This window comes from Solea senegalensis, linkage group LG1, assembly GCF_019176455.1.
Source record: "Solea senegalensis isolate Sse05_10M linkage group LG1, IFAPA_SoseM_1, whole genome shotgun sequence".
Taxonomy (NCBI): domain Eukaryota; kingdom Metazoa; phylum Chordata; class Actinopteri; order Pleuronectiformes; family Soleidae; genus Solea; species Solea senegalensis.
Window position 1 is genome coordinate 27,468,830 of NC_058021.1, and position 23,754 is coordinate 27,492,583.

Sequence of the window (23,754 nt, forward strand, 5' to 3'; positions counted from 1 at the left end):
ATGACAGCTGTCACCAGGGGTTGTGATGCGGGGCCTGCAGTTTTCACACCTCCTTACTCTCCGCCGCTGCATCGTGCCTTCAACTGGTGGCTTACGTGCGACACCCATAACGTCATACGCCAACGGCAGCTGCTGACACGCCCCTCCTTTCTTCCTTCCATCACATGTAAATATGTGTTTATATACACTATATATAGATTTTGGCAATAAGTGCGTGCCTTTTCCAGGTTGTTGCTCTCATTTCCAATCAATCACTTGCATCATTTGCTGAGATTCATGATTGCGGGCTCAAGTGATCTCACGGTGAGATTAAATGTGCCCGGTGTTCCATCGTTACCAGAGCCGACAGGGCGCTGCCACATACTGATGTCTTCTGCGTCTCTTGCCCTTTGACGTATCTGTTTACATCTCCCACTGTGATAAACACGTCTAATAAAATCTGGCGTTGAGGTGATGGTATTTTTTGTTGTTTGTGTAATTGATGTGACACAAAGTAGATAAGAAGTGGCATGAGGTATTTCTGTTCAGGAAGATGCATATAAAAATGCGCTAAATTATCTATCACCTTGTTGGAGGTGTAGATGTACTGGCAAGTATCGCTGGGTAACATTGATGCTGGTGGGAAAACATGGTGGTACTCAGGCAACTTCTGCAGTTATAGAAGTGTTTGATTCTGATTTCCAAGCAGGTTTGGGGATGTTTATTCATGCTGGAGGTGTGAGGACTTCTCTCCGATTTCTTTGGCAGGTGTGACACTTTGGGCAGTCGGCAAGAAGAAGAAGAAAAATAATAGTTTTGATTGGGGGAAGCACATTATAGCACACAACTGGGGAATTTCAATCAGCCCAGCACTGCTGCTGCAATTTAAATTTTATTGAGGTTTGTATCAGTGTGTCTATAGGTTTTTTTTTTTTTATGGACACAGAAATGGACGGAGTGATTTGTACATCAATGATCTAGGTACACGAGTATGTCCCAGTGATATGGTGCATTGTGAAAACAGTGTGTTTAAATGCACTTATTGTAAGTTGCTTTGGATAAAAGCGTCTGCTAAATGACATGTACTGTAATATAATGTGTAATTAGGGCCTGTGATAGACTGGCAGCCGGTCCAGTGTGTAACCCCACTTTTCAACCTATGTCACCTGGGATTGGCTCCAGCTCCTCCCTGCAACCCCGATAAAGATGTAGATGAAGTAGTATAAAACAGATGGAGGGACATCCTATAATTATATTTTTTGTCTTTGTGTTTATGCTGAAACTAAAGTTGTGGAACAACAGTCCCCTTAATATTTTTTTTTGTGGAATGCAGGAGCAGTGATACTGTCACTTCTGTTGCCAAATTGGAATAACATAAAGTCATGTCAAACTAGCTGTTTGCAGTGCACCCATGGATGTGCAGACAACCATCACAAGATTACTTCCACTCTGAAGCAATTGGAGAAAAAAAAGTGTATTTCTGTTACTGTACATATGAAATATCTTCTTTTCTCTGTGTTTTAAGGCCAATTTACAGTAATGTATTCACAGTAGACATGGGAGATGAGATACTTGCAACATTGAAAATGTCTGTGTGTTCTGGCTGGTCCAGGTTGCCGTGTTATGGTGGAGGAATACGTTGTTGGGAGCAAATAGCAGAAATAAGACGGCTCAGCTTTCTCACAAAGGTATCATTACAAATAGTGCAGTCCATCAGTGCAGGACTCGTATGTCAGGGATTGTGAGTTCAAACTGTAACTTTTAGTTTAAGACTCAATGTTAACAGTCAAACGTTCAAAGAAAACTGGTACAAATATACAAGCACATATCAGTGGGTAAGAACACTGCTTTAAAGCTTTGGAGTCGGTGGTTCACCTCTTACACAAAACACAACATTTTTAAGTTCAACATCTGTTTTAGCACATGAACGTTGATTAATTACAGGTGGAGCTGCTCCTGCACAAAGACACACTGATTTAAAAGCCTTTGTGTACTTTCCATGACTTGGTACATTCCACTCCACCCCTCTGAGTCGATCTATTTGGAATGTTCCACTTCCTTTGTCAGAGGCGGAGCTTCTTCTACGCAGAGAGTCTGTAAAACGGGAAGAGGAGGAGGAGCAGCGGGAACAAACATGTGGACAAACGTGTGGTAACTGCTGCTTAAAAATGACCCACACATTTCTTAGATTCTCTGTTGACGCTCTTCTCACACCTGCTGTTCACATCTGACCACAGGTGTTCAGAGTACACCTGCTAATGCTAACGTGACGTCACTGCTCCGCAGCAAACGCACAATCAAATATGAACTTTCCTACTATAGTATGTCATCAAAAACGTTAAAATAATAATTTTTATGTCCTCAAAGAACTGTCCAAAATGTCAGAGAATGTCCTCAACCAAAATTGTCAATAGATCATTAAAACTGTTCAGAATGACTATCTAGTCTGGCCAGTAGCAGGTTAGCTGCTGCTAATGTCATGTCACTGCTCCACAGCAAACGAGTGTTTTCAAAAAACTGACTTAGTGTCAAATATATAATTATATAGTATGCCGTCAACTGCCTTCATACTGTCAAAAAGTGTCCTTTATTATATTATTTAGTAAATAATCTAATTATAAAATGTCACTATACCATTAAAACTGTTAAGAATGAGTATCTAGTCTGGCCAGTAGGGGGCAGGTTAAGTAAAAAAAACTGTTGAGCAGCAGTGGTTTAGTAGAATTTCAAAATAAAAGTGTCTGTGTTGATATGGACCAATATAACCTTCTGAACAACTGCAAAGTCCTCAGGTGCAAAGTCGACAAACTAATGGTAATACATCTATGTGACTTAAGGACAGGACTATCTCTCAGTGTCTTAAACCCAGATCAAAGTAAAACTTGATTAAACTAAACAAGCCGTCCATGTTGTTAGAAATCTTTTGTTTATTGCATTTATTGTTTCAAATGTGCTCTAAACTAGCACAAAAAAATTACTCCGAAAAACCAACCATGAAAAAAAATGACTCAGAAAAACAGCAATAATTAATAAAGTGATGAAATATTACCACATGAGAAACAACGGAAGTATAAACTATTCTTTAGTCTTATGTGAGGATAAGAACATTCATTGACATTTTAGTGTAAATCTCTAGTCAGATGTGCTGCACAAAAATGACACTTTTTTTTAACTCAGTCCAAAAGTCTGAATAATTGTACTTTTTTTTAACTCACTCCACGCCATGTTACAGGTCCCTGGACCCCACTCTGAGAAGCACTGGTCTGTGGTCTACACTGCAGGATTGCAGGGAGGAGCAGGAGAGCAGATGGGGGGCAGCAGAATGCCAAGTCCACTCATGTATGTAATGGTTACACGGAAGTGATTGTACAACATGACCCCCACCCACCCACCCACTCTCTCTCTATCACACACACACGCACACACTCGCACACTATTCCCACTGCCCCTGCCCCAAACACCCATCATAATATCTGTTAACATTATGGCAGAAGACAGACGCACCGATGATCCGTAACAAGTGGCATCTCCGGAGAGCGCCAGTACCACGAGACGGCCTCAATTAGGCCTGAAAAATGGCAGGTTATTTCATCGCTTCGCTCCCCGTTAATCTGTGCTACAGAGCCACCGAGTCAACTCTGGTCCCAACTGGCCAATATTATTACATCTCTGTCACAGCTGTGAGTAAGCCAATGGGCGTGACAGCCAGTGGGCGGCCTACGTTTTAAGAAAAAAAACCCACAAAAACTCCAACTGTCCAGTGCCTCTGACATACAGTAAACAGAGTATTTTAATTAATTAAGAGTCAGTGAGGTGGTGGAGCCAATATCTGACAGATCTGCAAACAGACAGCCAACACCTAGTTGTAATTCATACAGAGCTTTCACATTCAAATGTCAACCTCTCACTTTCTCATTGCTCAGTGTGTGTGTGTGTGTGTGTTTTCGATGAATTTCATCCAGATTTTTTTATTTTTCACCTGCTCGCTATCTTTTCACTGTTTCACTTCGTCGTTGCCAAAACAGGAGAACGTATTTGAACAGGGGCTGTTATTGGAATTATTGAGAAATGCTGCGAGAATGAAAATAATAACCTCCTCCTCTAGAGTCGCATAATCACGTCAATGTGAATTCACACGGTGGCTTCACAGTATTATCACATAGTCAGAGGCGTGTTTGCCGTCACATATGGATGAAGCAATATCATATATGCAAGTGTACATAAAACAATAAATTGTCAGGGAATATATGTCTAAAAATACAGATTATTAGTCAGTAATTTTAACGATAAAATAAAATGTGTTTGTCTAAATGTAGAAAATCACATGTAAATAAAACAAAGTCAATTTCAAATGTAATACGTTCGTTAAAACGTTGCACATGGTACATTTGCATGCAGCTTGTGATGTTTCATTCCCATGTGACTAAGGAAGGAAACCTTTATTGCCAATATAAAAAACATAAAGACAAGACATCGCTCAATGTACATAAACCATAAGAAAAGCACCGTTAAAGCATAGCGTGATTTCATAAAAGAGTGTCGGTGACAAGAGCAGTTAAAGTGCACAGTGCTAAGTTCACACTTTAAGACCAGAGCTTGTTTATCAGCGAAATGCCCTATGGCCACGGTTCTCAAGCTGTGGTCCATGTACCACCAATGGGTATGTGAGCTTCCTCAGAAATCAGAAATACAGTTTACAAGTTGCCAAATATATCACATCAATAATAAAATGGACATATATGTGTGAGGACATCTCAGAAGTAAGAATAATGCTGAATATGCTGCGAATCCACAAGGGGGCGACAGTGCTGGTTGAATTACAATCTATGATAAAAAAGCCAACTTCTCACTTGATTTATAACATCAATAAACATTTTCCCAAATAGTTAATGGTCTCAAACTGTGGTACGTGTATCACCAGTGGTCAGAAATACAGTTCAGAAGTGACCACATCTATCACTTCAATAATAAAATGGACATATGCTGTGTGAGGACATCTCAGAAGTAAGAATACGCTGAGAATCGCACCACAGTTTTAGACCATTAACTATTAGGGAAAATGTTTACTGACGTTATAAATCCAGTGAGAAGTTGGCTTTTTTATCCTAGATTTTAATCAACGCAGACAACCAGCAATGTCGCCCCCTTGTGGTGTACCACCAGGGGTACGTAAGCTTCCTCTAGTGGTACTTCAAAATCAGAAATACAGTTCTGCTGTATATACCGGGGTATGTGATGGGAGTGGAGCTGGGGAATTCTGACCAGAGGGTGTGAAAAATGAAACAAATAACAAAACAAAAATAATAATCAAGTATCTTAAGTTTATGTGAGGAAAAGGATGATCAATCAAATAAAGTCCATATAGCTGACTTTGCTCGGCCTGTTTACATCACTGTATTTTACCATTGGTGACAATGAGAACCACTTCTCTAAGGGACATTATGGAATGCTGGATTGGTACATATAAATGTTAACATTGTATATAATTTAAGTCAATAAGCCAAAGCAAAATGCTTTAAATGCCTCTTTTTGCATCGTGTATCGTGTATTTTTTCTTGGGCATTTCACTTCAGGGTATAGTTCCCACACAGCTGTGTCGGTGTACACCGGAAGCGTCTTTACAGTTTGCATCGGTAGTAAAACTAGCTCTGGGCTAAAGCAGGCAATTTACGACTGCACCACTTGAAGACTATCCGGACGGAATTCAAATGCAGCTCGCCGTTAGCTCGCCGGCTGGACGAGGACACGGGCCTCCGTCACCGGCAGCTCCATGCTTTACAGCTCGAGTGGCTCGTAGCTACACCTGGGGTGGCACATAGAGTAGGCAATCTGTCCGCTTCTGCTGAGTAATTACACATTTGCTCGAGCCTTTTCCTGCTGATGATGCCGTCATGGACCGTGGCTGTTGCTATGTCCCGAGGGCTTAGTTTTACTTAGTTTCCCTATTGTCTTAGTCTCAGTGCCATAAGTGCCGTGATATAACTATCTAAACTATGTGCTGAATATGAAAGTTTCTTTTGTGTATTGACAGGTATCTATAGATAGTTTGTGTTACTCTAAATTTGGAATCACTGAGCAAGAGCCATATGAAGATTAGTGGCAGGATCATTAACCGAAACAGGCATTCAGCTGTGGAAAGCTGCATTCTTCAATAACTGCTAATATAGAGGCGCCGCTTACTCCACATCCTCTGCCCTGAGGCTAAAACATACTGAATTAAATCTAAATTTAGCAATATCTTCGAAAGTTGTACAAACTGAAGCTCGCTTTGCATTATTTTTTTGTGTGATTTAAAGTGCACAAATGTGAGATAAACATGAACAGCGAGCAAACCACGCTTGGCTTTCAAGAATACCCACAAGCCACAGTAACCTCATATAAAAAAAAACAAAACAAACAAACAAACAAACACACACATTGTGGTCAAGCAAGAGTATGAGCACAAATCAAAACCCACACAAAAACAACAAATGCAGACATGAAACATCGTCTCTCGTTTTTTTCCTCACAAATGAAATCATTTGCTATTTTTGTTCACAGTACCGCGAGCACCGTGACAGACTGCAAAATATGAATGCGAATAACATATTTAAAAGGGGCCTAATAGCCATTTCCAAAACAATGCATCATTCTGATCAATTGTACGTATTCAGGTCTGCACGCCTCCTTTACCCCCGCCTCTGATTGTATTTTCCAAATGCCAAGAGCAGACAAATCACCGGCACAGACACACCAGTCATTTAGCAACAATGAGGCCAAATGCTAAACACAGGGAATATGAGATGCATGGCTACGGCTTCTTTTCCTGGACCAAACCTCAAAACCCTCAAACCTCCCGGGTTTTCTCTTTTTCCCTGGTATTGTGAGGCATTCTCCACCCCCTCTGCCCTCACTGGTGATCGACTAATTACGAGGAGCTTCCGCACAGAGAGTCAAAGCGAGGCAAGAACACCCCTCCATCCCAGCGTGAGACGTATCACATTACACTGTGATATTACTGCGGATTCGGTCCACAGGCGGAGTCGAGCACTGTCATTAATTTAGTTGGCTCTGACAGTATGGGATGAGAGTAACATCTCTAATGAACAATAACGCCTACAATACCTGCTAGTAAATCTCGAGGACGTGTCTCATACAAATGATGCCGATTCCCCTGAAATGACCTCAACGCCGCTGAGAAGGAGTGTGTTCACAGTAGACTTGTTTTGTGGAACAAGAAAGACTTAAGAAAGGCTTTGAGAGTCAGTGGGTTGTCACTGCAAGTCAAACTTCAAGCGAGTGTGTGCGGGGGTTGAAAACGAAGCATAATCAACTGTGGAGACATCCTGGGTCTTACCTGTCCTGGCCTGGCGTTTTCGCAGAGGAGAGTTTCATAGTCTATGGCGAAAACCGGGGCGTTGTCATTTATGTCCGTGACTGTGATGAGAGTGACGCCTTTTCCGATTTGGGTTGGATCCTCTGAAAAAGAGAAAGTTAGTGTTAGTGTCACGGCTACTTTTTTATTTATTTTTTTTGCTGCTTATAACTTTTAGATATTAAGCAAAATGCTCCACACTAATTTAAATCTCGTGTTAGCCTGGAGACAAAACAGCACAGGAAATTATTCCTTTTATGTCAAAACAGAGGAAACGGCAAAATTCATTCAAAATTCATTCAAAATTCATTCAAAATTCGCAAGGTAAAATCTACTGCTCAAAAAAACCCAGTCCTCCAGTAGTTTGATGGGGATAAATGCTTCTTGTCCCCGCCCGCCCCTGCTCTGCTGTTGTATACGCACAAACACACCCTTAGTCTTGATAGCATTGCTTGAAAGAGCCTACTTTCAGATGACTGACACAAGCAGTAACCATAAATAAATAATAAAATGGACATAATGCTGTGCGAGGACATCGCAGAAGTAAGAAGATGCTGAATATACTGAGAATCCACAAGGGGGCGACACTGCTGGTTGTGAATCAAAATCTAAGATAAAAAAAGCCAACTTCTCATTGAATTCATAGCGTGAATAAACATTTACCCAACACGTTAACGGTCTCTATCATTAGTTTCAGGTCTTCTTCAACAGCACATGACATTGATTTTGTAAATTATGGTCCAACTACTGGCAAAACCACCTGTTTGATTGACAGGTGGTGTCATCTAATTGGTGCCTGACCTCAACATGGCACCAATCTCAAGGCTTCAAAAAGCAGAATCCTGATTGTCATGAGCGACGTCACTGTCGCTTTCATTTGCAAGTTGATGCCAAATGATTGAATATTAATCTTTCTCGTGTTTTTTAATCACTTGCAAAAAAGGGGAATTGCTGCCGTAATGAAATGTGCCTCTAACAGCTGGTGTTCTCTTTGCTGTGGCAACACCAGAGTGATTACACTGGATGTGGGCATGTTGTCGGGGGGTAAGGCTTGCGTGTGCGATCAGTGGGCTTCACGCCTCTGTCTCTCCCTGACACGCACTGATGCCCAAACGGCTGAGCCTGAGTGCAAGAGGATGACTTAGACTGGCGTGGCCGCCAAGCCGGCAAGAGATGACGCGGTGACTCGCATTCGGCCCCCGCTGATTTGATGGTGATAAAAAGGACGTGCGGAGCCAGGGGCGAGATGCTCGTCGTCGCTGGCATAGTCTGGGCAGAGAGGATGAAATGTGAGTGACTGCAGCTCAAATGCACAACATCCCTCAACCAAAGAGTCACCACACCCTCTTCAGTTACAAAGAAACCCATTTACTATAAATACTGTCATAAGGCACGCGGGGCAGTGGATGCTGCTGTCCATGAACTCAAAGATGTTCCCAGCTGAAAACAGTGCCTGAGTGTCACTCTTTGTCACAAGCCAGTACTTCATGCATGAGGGACTGTTGTGACATTTCATGTGGCTATTATTATATCCTCCTTTTTTCGCTTTGTTGCTATATCAGGCGAGAGCGCACACTCGGGAATCAACCGACTAGTGTGTCTTTGTGCCTTAGATGTAAATAAAAACAGGTCTTTGAAGCTCGGAGTGATAAAAAAGGTAGTGGGAAAAAAAAGAGAAGAAGAAGAAGAAGAATACTCCCTTTCACACAGACGTGAAAGCAGAGACACTGCCAGAATGACAGGCTGGTTGTCTTTTTAACTCGCGCTGACGTGACGCAGCTGCCTGGATTGTGTGTGGATGGCTGTTGTTGATTGTGTTTGCGTGACGGTGGCGGATTTGTTGGAATGCAGCGACAAATGTAAAAAAAAAAAAAAAAAAAGACACTCGTGTCCTTGGAGATATCGAGAGATGAAAAGGGAATGAAAAAAAAAAAAGGCATGCAGCACTTCTTCACATCACATTAACATAGTTCACCCGTGGCTGAGATCACCCACCCTTAGTCAGCAACTCATCCCCGTGGCTCAGGGAGACATGGAGGTCAAAATGACCGTCCTGCGTGTGAATTAACATTCCCCGACAGCACCACACAGCCCCAACTATTGTGTTATCCATAGCAAAGAGGACTACCGTGTATAAAAAAAGGACGGATAAGGGATGAAAGCACAGAAATGATCCAAGGTTTCTTATATTTAACCCCTGTATTTTCCAAGTGGTGAGATAAAAAGCTACTTGACCAGGTGCTAAATTGACACAACGTCTTAGTAATTTTGTAAAAAGTATGGTCTTTGATTTCCAGACGAGGACTGACAAAAGTAGTCCTCTCCTTTTTAAGGTGTTTTCAGTTGAAGGAAATTTTCCTTTGAAGATGTCATCAGTTTTGCAGTCAAATCATTTTCACCCTCTTAAATTTCCGAGCTAAATTGTTTTGAAAGGCTATATTAAAGACTTTATGAAAGTAACCTTGAATATCTTTAAACCTGAATAACTGGTGGTGACAAAGACCTTAAAAAAATGCTTTTTTTCCCATGATCTAGTTCATTTTATCATACTGTATAAGCCCGTGTAGCCATATATTGAGGTATTAAATTAGGTTTTTAGGATTTTAGCAAACACTTGTTGTAGAGTTCAAGGTTAAAAGAGGGGAAAAAAAAACCAAAGGAACTCACGGCTCTCGATGGCAAAGATGGTGAGATTATGGACCGAGTTGGCCTCTCGGTCCAGAGGCTTGGCTGTGCTGATGATCCCACTCAGAGCGTCCACGTTGAAGAAGCGCTCCAGGTCTGTGTTCCTATCGATGGAGTACCTGAACACACAATCACCATAAGTTTGAAGATTGCTTCATGGACAGAGCGATATTGATCTGAGCTTATATATAAACTCTAATCAATTCTCAATGACTATATTTAAGATGTCTTTTGTTTATTTTCGTTTATATACAAAAAGTGTCGATATTGAAGATCAAAGCTCACAAACGCAAAGGGAACACGGAACTTTACACCACGGCGCGAAACAGAACCCCATTAAATTCGGACGGCCGTGTCCTCGTCCCTCAGCACAAAACACCGATCAAACCCTCGCAATACACAGCAATTCATATTTCCACAGAAAATTACAACTTCAATTAGCCTACATCCAAAGGGTATTATTGCAATGTAATTTGACTCTTGTGGCCGCATTAGTTCCACAATAATTTTAATTTCTACAGATGTCGCGCCATATATTGCAGAGGCTGATAACAGTCACAGGAGCAAAAAAAAAAAAAAGAGGCAATTTATAGCTACAATGGTGCAGTAATTTGATTTTCTGATTAGAATGACTAACAATCCTAACAGACCATGCATGAATGCCATACAATATGCATTCAATTAATGCAAAAGAGGCAGGGATCTTGAGAGTGACACTGCACAGATTGGCAACGCGGGTGCTTGTTTTGAGTAATAAATGCCACGGCACAAGTGTTGCGCCCTGACCCTCCTGCAGGAATGCCCTTCTCTTGTTTTAGATGGCATTTCACTTTCGCAAATGCTGCACTCCTTGGCCCGCTCGCCATCTGGCACTGTCTTTGTGACAGCCACATGGGGACTTTGGAGGGTCTGCAGCTTCTTTGTGAGCCTAGATTATGTGGAATGTCGTTGAATGGATTAACTAATTAGTCGTCTTTACTGTTGTTTCACTGGGATCCTTTGGGATTCTCGCGGTATATTTATGCCACGGAAAACATCGGTAGAAAAAAGGGCCTCATCAAAGTGGCTTAGAGTGCTGATAAGAGTTTGAGTTTGTGGCACTGTGAAATAGCATGGGAGCAAATGGCTTGTACCTGATGGCACTGTTGGACGTGTCTGGATCGTGGGCAGATACTCTCCCAATTGAGGTGCCCACTCTGGCGTCCTCCGAAACAACCATCTTGCTAAGTGGCGAGGAGAACATGGGCGGCTCGTTCACGTCCTCCACGGTCACTTTGACTGATGTCGTGTCGCTAAATGGGCCCAAGCTCAAGAAGTTGGAGTCAATATTCCTGTTTGTGGCCTCGATTCTCAAAGAAAAGCTGCTCTTTGTTTCAAAGTCCAGAGGCTGTAAGGAGAAACAGAAAGCACAACATGTGTAAGAAATCTCTTGCTTTTTTTTCCCCTATCAACATGAAAGAGCTGCGAGCTGTGAAGTGGGTTCAAAGGTGAACAACTGTGCAACATGTGTATGCATGGGAATAGTTAAGTCTGCCATAAAATGTGAACGTATCGGCCTGATTCCATTTCTCATTTATATCCCAACCTCTTACCCTTGCCCCTTGGAAATGACTCACAAAGGGTAGTGGTTCAAATCTAGCCCTACCAAATGGTACGTCCCATTCAAGAAGGTGTTTCATCGTCACAAAAGCAGATGCTACATGTTTTAGCTCAACGTCCTGTTGTCAAGACTAGGGCTGAACGATTTTGAATAAATATCCAATTGAGATTGCTCCAATTGTGTGAAAGTGCAAAACAAAGTCGAAGAGCAAATTGGTATGGACAATGTGCAAAGGTGGAAAGTAATGAATTATATTTAAGTGCGTTACTGTAATTGAGTAAGTTTTCAGTATACTTGTACTTTTTAAAGTTATTTTTTAAATTTGTAATTGTACTTTTACTTAAGTATGTTTCTTTTGGGGAAGTATTGTTAAAAAAAGGTTCACGCACCGGAAACTTTGGCAGTGAATGATGAGGACAGGTGAATGAAAAGGACACGTGAATTGTCCTTTTCTAATTAATTAAGGTCCCTGAGTATAAAAAAGCAGTCAAAGCCATTAACCTCAGTAAAGATTTTTATTTTAATGTTGTATTTTGCCTGTATTTTTTTGTATTTTTGTGAATGTTTTTTTTATTTTTTATCCTGTATTCACATACTTAGAGAGAGCATTTTTGGAAAATAAATGAGCCGGAGTAAGTGAGAAAGTAAAAGATTTTGACATTTTGTTCTGTCCTTTAATTTGGAAAGGCTTGTCTTTAATTAAAAACAGTTCATATTTGATTTGTGTCCCCTTGTCCTTTTTGCGCAATACAAGAAAGAACATTGTTAAAAGAGTAACTAAGTAACTTTCACTCTGAACTAAGCTACTTTTTGCCATTTTTAGACCAGTATTTTTACTTGTACTTAAGTAAAACTTTATCAAAGTGGTGCTACTTTTACTTGAGTAGACTATTGCAGTACTCTTTCCACCGCTGACAATGGGTATATTGGGATTTTGCCATTGATCCCAAATATTTAGCCTCTAAAAAAAATCCCCAATTATGATACAAAACGTAGTCAGACTGAATGGTTGTGTCGAGTTTGCGTTATGAAAGCAATTATATTGATTTTGAAGAAAAAGGCTTTTGAGATGGATGTAAAACATTTTGTCATTTCGCCTGGCTTATTGAACCCTCTGTTGCAAAACATAACATACATCAGGAAAGCATTGATTTGACACTTTCATTGTCAGTGACGCTCTCTCACTCCAGTGTTGTAATTGTTTTGACTCAAAATGGTCCCTCAGACGAAAACGCCCCCTTGCTCTTATACATAAAAGAGCTGCAGCGATGAACCGTCCCAAACCCAAGTCCTTTGACAACCCTGAAATGTGACGTATGAGCCGCGAACTGCGAAGCCGGCGGAAAACGAGGCAAGATTGTGCAACAAATTTCCCGTGTAAATGAATAAGTGGCTTTGTTACACATTTAACTTGACAAGTTTTATTTATTTATGTAGGCGGATGTCAGTGACATTATTTATAGCGTCTCCGTTCCCTTGGTGAGAGGAGTGTTTCTTAAGCATTACAGTCTCTCTGTTCCCTTCCATCAATCACTCCAGTGATCTCAGCACTGCCTCTCTGCCGTTTCGGTCGCCGACACAAATCTCGAGCTGACTGTCGAGGTAGTAAACCTCCGAGTGACCGTGGGATGTTTACTGCGATCAAAGGTGTCGGAGGTAGTCACTGTTGATTTGTCATTAGTGATTATCACTTAATCCAAAAGTCCGGGGCGACGTTTTTGAAACACGGCGAGACGGACGGAGAGGAGAAAGGGAAACTGGGGGAGACAGCTACGCTAATGTCGTCAAGTAAACAAGCATTGTATGCGGCCTGGGTGCTTACGGATCACACTGGATCTCTCACATGAGGCACAGATTATTTCAGCTTGAGAAGGAAATAAGAAGAAACTATGCCAGTGCATTATCCAGTGCAAAAGTAATTATTGACCTCAATTAAATGTCTCCTTGTGTGGAATTCAACTAACCCCAACACCTGGGGCTGTTAAAGATTAAAACATTATTGGAAAGCGATAACATGTCGACCATCTTGTCTCTGGCTTCTCGCTCCAAGCTCAGTCATTTCTACTGAAGATGGAGAAAAGTTAACACCTAATCGTACTTTTACAAGGAGCTCAGGAACGTCCTCAAACATCTGCAGAAATGTCGGTACGAATACTACGTTTGCTGGGGACCATTTTCCAGCTGTGCACTGATCATTTTCCGGTGCTCCTGTGTGTACAGCACTTACAGCAGCTGCAGGACGATGTGTGGGTGGGACCGGTTCAGAAACTCCAGAGCCCACGGTCGACGTAATAAAGCTAAATGTCATCGAGCGCAAGTGTGTGGCGGCTCGCTGATGTCTTTTTAATAGTTTTTGGACAACAAAGGAGGTTCTCGGCACAGAAGAATAAGCTACAGTATATTAGGTTTTAGGTACATGGGGAATAGCTCACTTGTTAACACATTGTTGGTTTGTGGACCTTTGCACAGATTTAATATTTAAACATCAATTATACCCTATTATATTCCTCTTTGAGGGTGTTAAATAAACACAAATAAAAATAGATTATATAGGCAGTAAATTCAATGATTTCTCCTACAAATATGTTGGAATAGAACATGATATTGAGAATATGAATATAGTTCTGCAGCAGAACTTCATAGGGCTGCGCATAATCCTTGATTCTTCATGCTGATTTGAGTCCAATTAAAAACCAAAGTCTTGGTGCTTACTGCTTTGACGCAATATCGATTCAATAAGATAAAACCTATCAGAGATTAAAATGATTTCAAATCTGAAACGAAGGCAGAGGTTTAGTGTCGAATTCCCAGAGTTGTGCTGCCACGTTTTCAGGTTTCACGACTCCCGCACAAGGCCAGAATCTCATGGTATAATTAAGGTTACCCATGGGGAAAAAAAAGCACGTATTCTGGTTTTAATCAGAAAAAGGTAGTAAACTTTCCTGTTGAAAATGAACAGATTATACATAGCAGTGAAATCTGTATTCCAACAGTTGCTTTATTCTCGACCTGAAACGTTTTTTTCCCTACATCTCACTGACTTTCAGAAGAAAGGCTTCAGTGGCATTTATGGCCATTAAGTCTTGATCCAAAAGGTCTCAGCTCGTGCTATTAAATATTCCCCATATAGTCTCCCGCACAAGAATTTTCATTTTCTTTCTTCATTGTATTTTGGTTGTGTTTATTTTTCTGAATCTCACGTCCCTACCTTCAGCAGTAGAATCACCCCCTCCTGTGTGTCATCGTCGGTTGTTATGTTGAACATGCCGGGCCCGTCCCCGTCCATGATCCGGTAGTCCATCTCGGCGTTGGAGCCTATATCTGCATCGGCCGCTTTGATTCTGGCCACCACAGATTTCACCGGCAGCGACTCCAGCACCGTGTATTGATAGCTCTCTGGAAAAGAACGGACAGGAGCGGACGCTTGTTATGGATGTGCTTATTTCACCACCAACTCAACCCCTTTAAGCAGCTCACCTCTCTTTTCTTTCCATACCCCTTCAGCTTTGATTTGGCTGTGTGCTTTTCTCGAATTCACGTTGCATAACGCGGGCGGACAGGTACTATAGTGACACACATAGAATAAAGCCTTTGCTTCCACGTCGCACTGAAGCACAGGCAGTGGAAAATTGGAGAGAGAAATAAAGCCAAGTGTCCAGTAAGAAAAAAAAAGCAAAGACCGTTTTATGATTTCACATCTCTGTTACTTTTTTACAGCAAGAAGAAGTGAATTTAGGAAACTATAAAACTTCCCCGAATGCTACCCGAACGTAATGGGCCATCATTCCAATCAAAAAAAAAAGAAGAAAGTGAAGGGATTACAGGAGTCACTGTCAGATCCTTGCGGTATACTTTTCACAGGATGAAATGTCCACTCGAAGATTCTATTACTCTGAGCCTCTCCTTTGTGTTCCGTGTGCTTTTGTCTGACCCTTTTGGATTTAAAGTACTCTTCCAAGAATAAAGAAGGGAATCATATTCATAATCATAATCTCCCAATCACCATGGTGGAGCTCATTACCAGACCTTTCTGTGTTCCTCGCACTGTCTCCCTCAGCCACTGTCTAAATGCTAATCTGCCTGACGTTGTTTGCCGCCATGTAATCTTTATAATGGCTTTTTAATTTGCCGTGGAATAGCAGCTCTTTAAAAGACCAAAAAAATTGCTTTCCTCCCTGCACACACACACACACACCCTACACACACCCTGTCTGTCCTTTAAGCAGCTAACCTTGGCCTCTTTTCCCTTCATTTTTTCCCAAGGACTAGCTCTAGCACTTGGACTGTATCAGCTCTGATGCTCCATAATGGTCTATCGATTCTGACCCATGACCTCGTGAACATAACAGCAGGAGTAAAAACCCCAAATTCCCTTTTTTCTTCTTCCCAGAGTGGCCACACCGGGTTAAAATGACAGTGATGACTTGTTGAGCAAACTTGAACCTTTCTTTCCCCTCGGGGCCGGCAAATTGACTCAGCTTCACAGCAGTCCGGCGGTAAGTGCACCACCCAGAAAGTGGTTGGGATATCAGCAGAAAACCCATTGCGAGCGCTTTGGATTATCATGAGAAGAGCTACATGCCTTTGAATCCTAAAGCCCGGCCTGGAACCCATTAGCAGCCTGTGAAATAGGCTGACAACAAAAAAAAAGTGGAACCTGATTGATCCCGGTGTCCAAGACTTTCGCATCACCCCGCCTCCCCCCCCAGCTCTGATGAAGAGTAAAGAATCTTGCAGGACAGCGAAAAATAAAAAAAATACTTGGTCCTTATAAAAAGTCTGATATATTTGCTGAAAATACAAATCCTGGAAAGTTACATAGATGACGAGGGATTTATATTTAATATAACTGCTTTAATTTTGAGGATTTAATGAGTGTGCTTTGCTTCTAAGATGTTTTTTGTGGAGTTCAACTTTGTTCAACCTTACATTACAGAAAGAAAGAGTATTGCTACAGATAATATACAGCAAATTGAATATTCTCCAAAGACTTCTTTTCAAGCGTGGAATAACCGCCAGGCTTTTTTTTTTTTTTTTCTTCTTCTCGTACCACTGCACAAAGCATGTCCTCATTTTGTTCTCTGTTTCAAGTGTGTTTTCAATTTGAGCAGATCTTTAAAGCCCATTTAACTGGAACAAAAACAAAATGGCTGCAAATGAACCAGGGTTATTACTAAGTAGTTCTGGGGAAGTATGTGACTAACTCACCTGGCCCTAAAGGGAAATTTAGAGGTGTGTCCTTACTGTGAGTGAAGCGAGGTGGGTTGTCATTGACGTCGGTGAGCGTGACGGTGACAGACGTGGTGCCGGAGAGGCCACCCATCTGCCCGACCATGTCTTTGGCCTGGATGACGAGCACGTACTGGTCCCTCGTCTCCCGGTCCATGTTGGGTAGAGCTGTTCTGATGATACCTGAGGAGAGAGGAAGAGGACGGGAAATATGCTTCAACAACCTTCTTCTTCTTCTTTTTTTTTTTTTATTTTCCAGAAATATCTCCTTCAGATTCAGAAATGAATCAACGCTACCTGTCAAGTTCCACTTAAAGCTGATGTGAAATATAACATTATGGGGGTATTAAACATGTCATGATGACTTTGAAACCGACTGCACAGTCTGTGTTTGTACGGGCTGTCACTTTCTTCAAACGGATATTACGACCACGCGCCGCTTTTCAGCGGGCTTTGATGTCGCGATCGTCTGCTCAGGTGGACAGTTAATGTCGAGTGAGTCGTCCATTTTCGCAGCAAAACTTGAGGTCAAGACGTTTTTCTGACGGGTTCAAAAGTTAATTACGACAGCGCCCTCTTCTGGACTATGGCGTAATTACTATTGGGGTTTCATGCTGTCGATATTGAATTTGAACAGGATGTTAAGGCTTGAGTTTAAGTTTGAACAGATATCCTTGTGTTTGGTTATATTCATTTCCTATAATCCTTTTTTTTTTATTGTTGTTGTTTATTATGACACAACTCCGACATCTGCTAAGGATACAAAACTCTCATGGCGCTTCAAAATGACAGACATCATGGCAGATCATGACAGTAGAGAGTGAGACAGTAGTGATGTTTAGTTAACGTTTTCTTACATTTGAACTAAAGCTTTAAGTAGATTTGGTGTCTTTAACCCTTCTGGATTTGGCATGCGTACTTGTCATTACCGCAATTCCTTGACCGTTCTAGTAGAATTCAAAAACGATGGACTGGCGATCTGTCCAGGGTGTGACCCCGCCTTTTGCCCCATGCCAGCTGAGACTCGTGTGGAGGATACAGCGGTAGAAGATGGATGGTTGGATACTGGAAAGCAGCTTTGCTAAGCTATACTTGTCATTGCGGAGGCCCTCGACTTTCCACGGAACGATTGTCCAATCACAGAGAAGATTCACCAGCACGTCACACTAATTCCTAAACGGTTGCATAACTGCCAGATATCGTTGTCTTGGAAAAAGGGGCAGAAAAAATAATCAAAATAAATCCAGGCAGCCTGATTATCATGATGGTCATAAAAGGGTTAAATAGCATAACATGGAGGTTTACTTTTGGCTTTCACTGTCCGCTGCTTTTCCCGTTTTATAATGTATTATTTATGGTCGGACTGGGACAGAATACAATCACACATAATCCCCATTAGCTCAGCTGGTAACGAATTGTGCCTAAACACCAGGGATCACGGTTTAAAACCCCCACATGGCAAAAACATTCTATTAAGTTATCTGACTCCAGATGTGAAAGCAAGAATTTTGTCATTTGTTCACTCCTGCGTGGCCTAGATTTGGTTATATTGCCATTTCAAAATAATACTTCCCCCTAAGGGAATAAATACACTTATCTGTTATCCTATTGCGTGAACTTTCATTCCCCGCAGAGTTTTAAATGCCTCTAAGCTCATTGTTGGTTTCTGTTACAACAGCCCAGAACAGAAATGAGCAAAATTCAATGAATCAAACTTTACGCCATGGAATAATTTCGCTAGCCAGCCGATACAGTAGCACTCAAGTATCGAAAAGTGACTCGTAACAAAAATGGGGCGGTCTAAAACTATGATTTCCGACTGTTTGCATCAATCTGTATGCAATTACAAGAAAACGTGTCTGGGGTTAATGGACGATGTCCACGACGGCTGCTAGTCTATTTACACAACGGCGGTGAATCGTGACTTGTGCCCTCCGAATGAGCCGTCACTCCGAAGAGTTTAGCAGTCTGACATGTGATAAGGTTAATGCTAAGAAAATGTCAGGGAGAGAAAAAAAGCAACATGCAAGAGGATATCGCAGCCACTGAGGGTGGTTTCATCCTTCTGTGCCCCTGTCACGGCCGCTCTGTATCAGCAAAAGGATCAGAGATGTGACAACGGGAGACACCAAATGACTGGCATTTATCTGTACTTCAGCTGCCGCGTGTGACAGATAGTTCTGTGCAACAATTTGGTTTGCAGGCATTTTCATCTCAATTTTATCTATTGATTACAAACACGCTCATTCCAGGAAAAAGAAGAAAAAAAACAACACACACACACACACACACTGCGCCGCTGAATGCAAAGAAAATAATCACTTAATCCTTCAAAAGCAATCACTGTTGTGTTCACAGATAATGACTTACCACACAATGTGTTTCATTCATTAATTGGCAATTCCTACACAACACAAGAGATTATTCATCAAAAACCTCACAAAGCCACGCAGTTCTAAAACTAATGAATTTTCTTTCTTTTTTCGCATTCAAGGCTTGATGAAACAGATCAAGTGTGCTGTGTGTGTGTGTGTGTGTGTGTGTGTGTGGGTGGGTGTGCTCCTGGTTTCAGCGTGCACCTGAAGAATTTCTCATAATCCCTTAAATTACACAGAAATTTGACATGTAATTGAGGTCCACTCCCAAGAGAAAGGAGAAAATACACTGTATGTCATTTCTCATTACATTTGCCGCAGAGTTCTCAATTAGCTGTGCCCTTGACGAGGACTGTGTCGTTTGCATGGCAACAGCGTGAAGGTTTTCGGTGGTTTTGAATTCAATTTTCCTCCCAAGATTGTACCAAAGGATGCGTTTATTATTTTGAGGGGTTTTCCTCGACATGTCGTTGAGGGCGTGGGATGATCTCACAAACGATCGTCACCCGACGGTGCTTTACAGTTTTGTGTCTCACTGACAGTTTACACTGAAACTGGGGTTAGGTGAAGATTTATTGACATACTAAATCAATGCAAAGATGAAATTTGCATCTACTTGTGTCAATGAAGTTGTGTGAAAAATAGAGACAAACAAAACTCCAAAGAATTAGAGTATAACCTATAACAAATATAAGCCAATTCTTTAATGTCTGGTCAGTTATCGTAAAGGAGAAACGTTGACTTTTTAAAGTAATGCTAGCGATTCAAATTGGGCAAATTGGGGCATTCAACATGGACTAAAATGAAAAAGGAGCATTCCAATTTACTCAAAAGTTCTGGGACAAAGATTAACTTTATCTGTTCTAATACCTTTGCTCAAATGAAAAATGGGTGGGATCTTCTATGTTGTGCATCAGATCCAGATGTAAATACCTGGAAGTAAAAGCTGAAATGTTCATCTTTTGTCTCATATTCATCGTTTCATGTCAAACCCAAATGTTTTCAAAAATAAAGGAATTGGCCTCACTGCTCCAATACTATAGGAGGGCGCTACTGTATAGTAGATGCTAATCCCCATAATTCTGACTGCAACCATAAAGACATAAATGTAAATGTAACTAATTCCATCTCTAACACTGACACCCAAGTCTCTCTTGGAGGAAGAGAGGATTGGCCAAAAATATCCTCATTATGTTGGATTTCAGCCAAATGTGTCCTCACAGCTTCAGAAAGACACACACATACTGTACACATGCAAGTGGAATTAACAAATAGCCTCAGTCCACCAACAAAGGAGGAAGAACAAACATATCGAGAGAAGTGGGTCAAAGGTCTTCACGATGAAATAGCGAAGATGCCTTGCTTTGACGCTCGGTCTGAATGTACCCTGAAAATAAACAATTCCATTATGGCATTTAATTTTCTCTCTCTCTCTCTGCCACCCTTGATGAATGTCATTACAGCGCCTCTGGCTCAAAACTGTTAATGACTGCTCTAACTAAATGGCTCAGTTAGCTAAATTACAGTGAGCTGTCCACTGCTTTTATCTGACGTCCATGCCAGCGGGACAGCAGTGGTCAATAAAGCAATAATCTTTCGCCGCTGCCCTACAAGACGCGCCGTTTCTGTCCGGCGTCAAATAATGAAGAGTGGGATGTTCTCGCTCGGCGGTGGAGTTAGAGACTCGGCGACAAAAATCTAAATGATACAGCGTTTCAAAAGTTTGGATTCAGAGATGTGTGGAATACTCTCTCTCTCTCTATATATGTACAGTATATATATGCTCTGTTTATCCCTTCCATGCTTCCTACATCCATACATTCATCACTTTGCTGTTGTTCCTTTCAGGATGTAAGCTTAGAGCCAATTAAAGAGCACCACCACTGCTCTGGTGCCTGCCACCGTGACACCTGTGAACCCTGTTTACTGTGTTGCATCCGAAACCTTACTTTCGGGCCTCGAATGCCTTCATCTGATGTCTACACAAACACAACAAAACATGTTTGTTTTGTTTTTTTCCCCTCCTCCTTTCTGTTCTCTGCATGGCACACAACTACACCACAGGGAGAGAACAAAGATGTGTCTTTAAACAGTGCCGCAGAAGAAAAGTCGAGGAGGAAGCCCGATAATGGTTGGACTATAATGACAGCTGCAAAGGATGTCTCCTAAAAGGTAAAGGGGTAAAAAAAAAAATGTTAAGTTTGTGCCGCCAGCAGTGAGACAAATGATTGCTCCCACTAAACTATAGATAGGCTTCACACAATTGATGTACTTATTTAATATCAGCTTGGTGTGTTGCAGCCTGAGAGACATTGGTTGTGGTTAATGATGCCATGAATCCTGATTCCAGCACAGACAAAAAAACAAGCAACATGTTTTTTCCTCCCGTCTGGCCAGGAGCAGACACTTCTCTCAGAGCGACGCTGCTAATCCACACGGCGATGTTGCAAAGGCTGTTGTTTGTCTGCTGGGTGCCAGCCCCCTCGCTCTCTTGTCTCTGTTACCCCGTGCGGCGCTGGTGTCATTCCTGGGGAGAGGCGATGATTAAAATCCTTCTGTCAGAGTAACGGCGTGGCCTCGTATTGCGCTGTGACTCCTTGCCTCCGGTGCAAGCCAGACGCATTGTAGCCATGCATTTATCTAGCTGTCTCCACAACACTGGCGGCAGACGGGAGGGCCATGCTCCCTGCTAAAGCCCAGATAGTTGACATTTGTCTTTGGAAGACGGGAATAAAAAGTGCAGACTTTGGAGGAAACCCTCTGGCACCGCGCGCAGCTATGAGAGGTACTGATGAAGGTGATGAACACTCAAACATGAAGGGTGTGCTATGTGATTTGCCGAAACCCTCGGGCGGTCCACTTATAAGGAATAGATCCCATAACACAAAAACAGGCCATACAAACAGGGAATAAAACCTCCATCCCAGGTAGTTTATTACCAAGTGACATTCAAAGGATCATGGTGTAATCACAGGTCACACGGGTCACTGCACTGATCTGCCACATTATATAAAAGGTTACTGGCTTCAGTGTAGTGCATGATCAGTCTTATATATATCTTTTTATTTCAACATCATGGCTAGTCCCTTTTTATGTTTATATATTAGATATATAAGAGATATGGAGAGATAAGCTGGATAAGCTGGAAGGAAGTGTGTTGTTTGTGATTAGAATTAAAAAAAAAAACTGCCCCCTCCTCTCTATATTACCTGCCTGAACAGCAGGAGGCAGCTAGATTTATATCCAGCCTTCAGCTGTAATGTTCTCGATTTATTGCCGGCGCCACAGCAGCAGCAGCGTCTCGCGGCTTTTGAGACGGGCGTAAAGGAAAGCACACGTGACTTATAAAAATAGGCCGTGGTAATATGTTAAGCGCAGGCCGATCACAGCAATCAGGTCCCCTTTTGACCCCGGCGTGTGAAAATTTCCACTCGAGCTGAGTCAGAGCGGCGTTTTGTGTACAAAGGGATTGGAAGTGGCCTTTTCTTTTGTTTGAGCATTTTCAGTTTAATTAGATTCTCAGGCCCAGACAAAGCTCAGTCGGTCCGGCTTTCCATCACCCGAGTCATAGCCACACGTGTGGTTTCGGGAGCCAAACCGTGTCACATCTTAAATACCCTCTTCGGAGCGTAATTAATCCTCTCACTCAGGTATGCATGCGCTTCCTACCGACGACATTCCTCCTTTTGTTATTCCAGCCATTGAGGTTTGTTAGCATGCACGCTCAGCTGCGTTAATGAGCGTGGATAATTGTCTCTAAAGGACTTGCCACATCACCAAGGTGTACGGAGCTGGAAGCAGCTGTTGAAAACCTCCTTGAGCCTCGCCATCAATTAGAACACAGTCCTTAACAGCGTTCTCATTCCAGGCTCACCTTCAAACCAAACAGCAGGCTATCAATCAATTTATATATCACAAACATGTACAGTCTCGTGAACACCTTTTGGTGGTGAAACGCATGTATTTTTCCTGACATTATACATCACTTGGAAATTATTTGAGCTACTCAGGATTAAGTACTTTTCCCAAGGGCACCTTGCAGATTCAATTTGGGATTAAGACGCTGGGTAAAGAGACTTGTTAGTGGAAAGAGAGCCAGGGTTCTAGCCAACTAACACTGGGTCAGACGCGTTTCTCCTCCCCCTTCTGACCATTAGGCCTCCACCACTTAATCGCTCGTGCAGTATTGCAGTGTGGAGCTTAGAGTGTATTTCAGCCCAGGCACTTTGTCAAAGTCACCCCGCGCTATGGCTGAGGCGTGTGCTGCAAATGGGACTAATTAGTAACTCGCAAAGACGCTCATCCCACAACACTCAATCCTGGGCTCTGGCCGGAAAAGCTTGTGTCTCACTGCCACGTTAAGATACATGGTATTGACAATGTGTTCGACGCTAACATCTAACACAAACAATGGGGTCCCTTTCGCAGGCAGTATCTAAAGGCGAACACAACGTTTAACACCTGTAGAATCTATTTCCATTGGAAGACTTAAGAAAAAAAATACCCCAGAATCCTCCTTATCTTTAAATAAA

At 42.0% G+C, this 23,754-nt stretch overlaps 1 protein-coding gene across 1 annotated transcript in view; it reads right to left on the reverse strand.

The window, feature by feature from the left end:
• The window catches only part of LOC122776090 (cadherin-7-like), a 115,500-nt gene that overhangs the window by 17,282 nt on the left and 74,464 nt on the right, over positions 1–23,754 (reverse strand). Inside the window, exons 5-9 of the mRNA XM_044036499.1 lie at positions 16,863–17,030; positions 14,827–15,014; positions 11,152–11,405; positions 10,001–10,137; positions 7,316–7,437 (exon numbers count right to left, since the gene is read on the reverse strand). Coding sequence (XP_043892434.1) covers positions 7,316–7,437; positions 10,001–10,137; positions 11,152–11,405; positions 14,827–15,014; positions 16,863–17,030 — 869 coding nt within the window. The remainder of the gene's footprint in view (positions 1–7,315; positions 7,438–10,000; positions 10,138–11,151; positions 11,406–14,826; positions 15,015–16,862; positions 17,031–23,754) is intronic.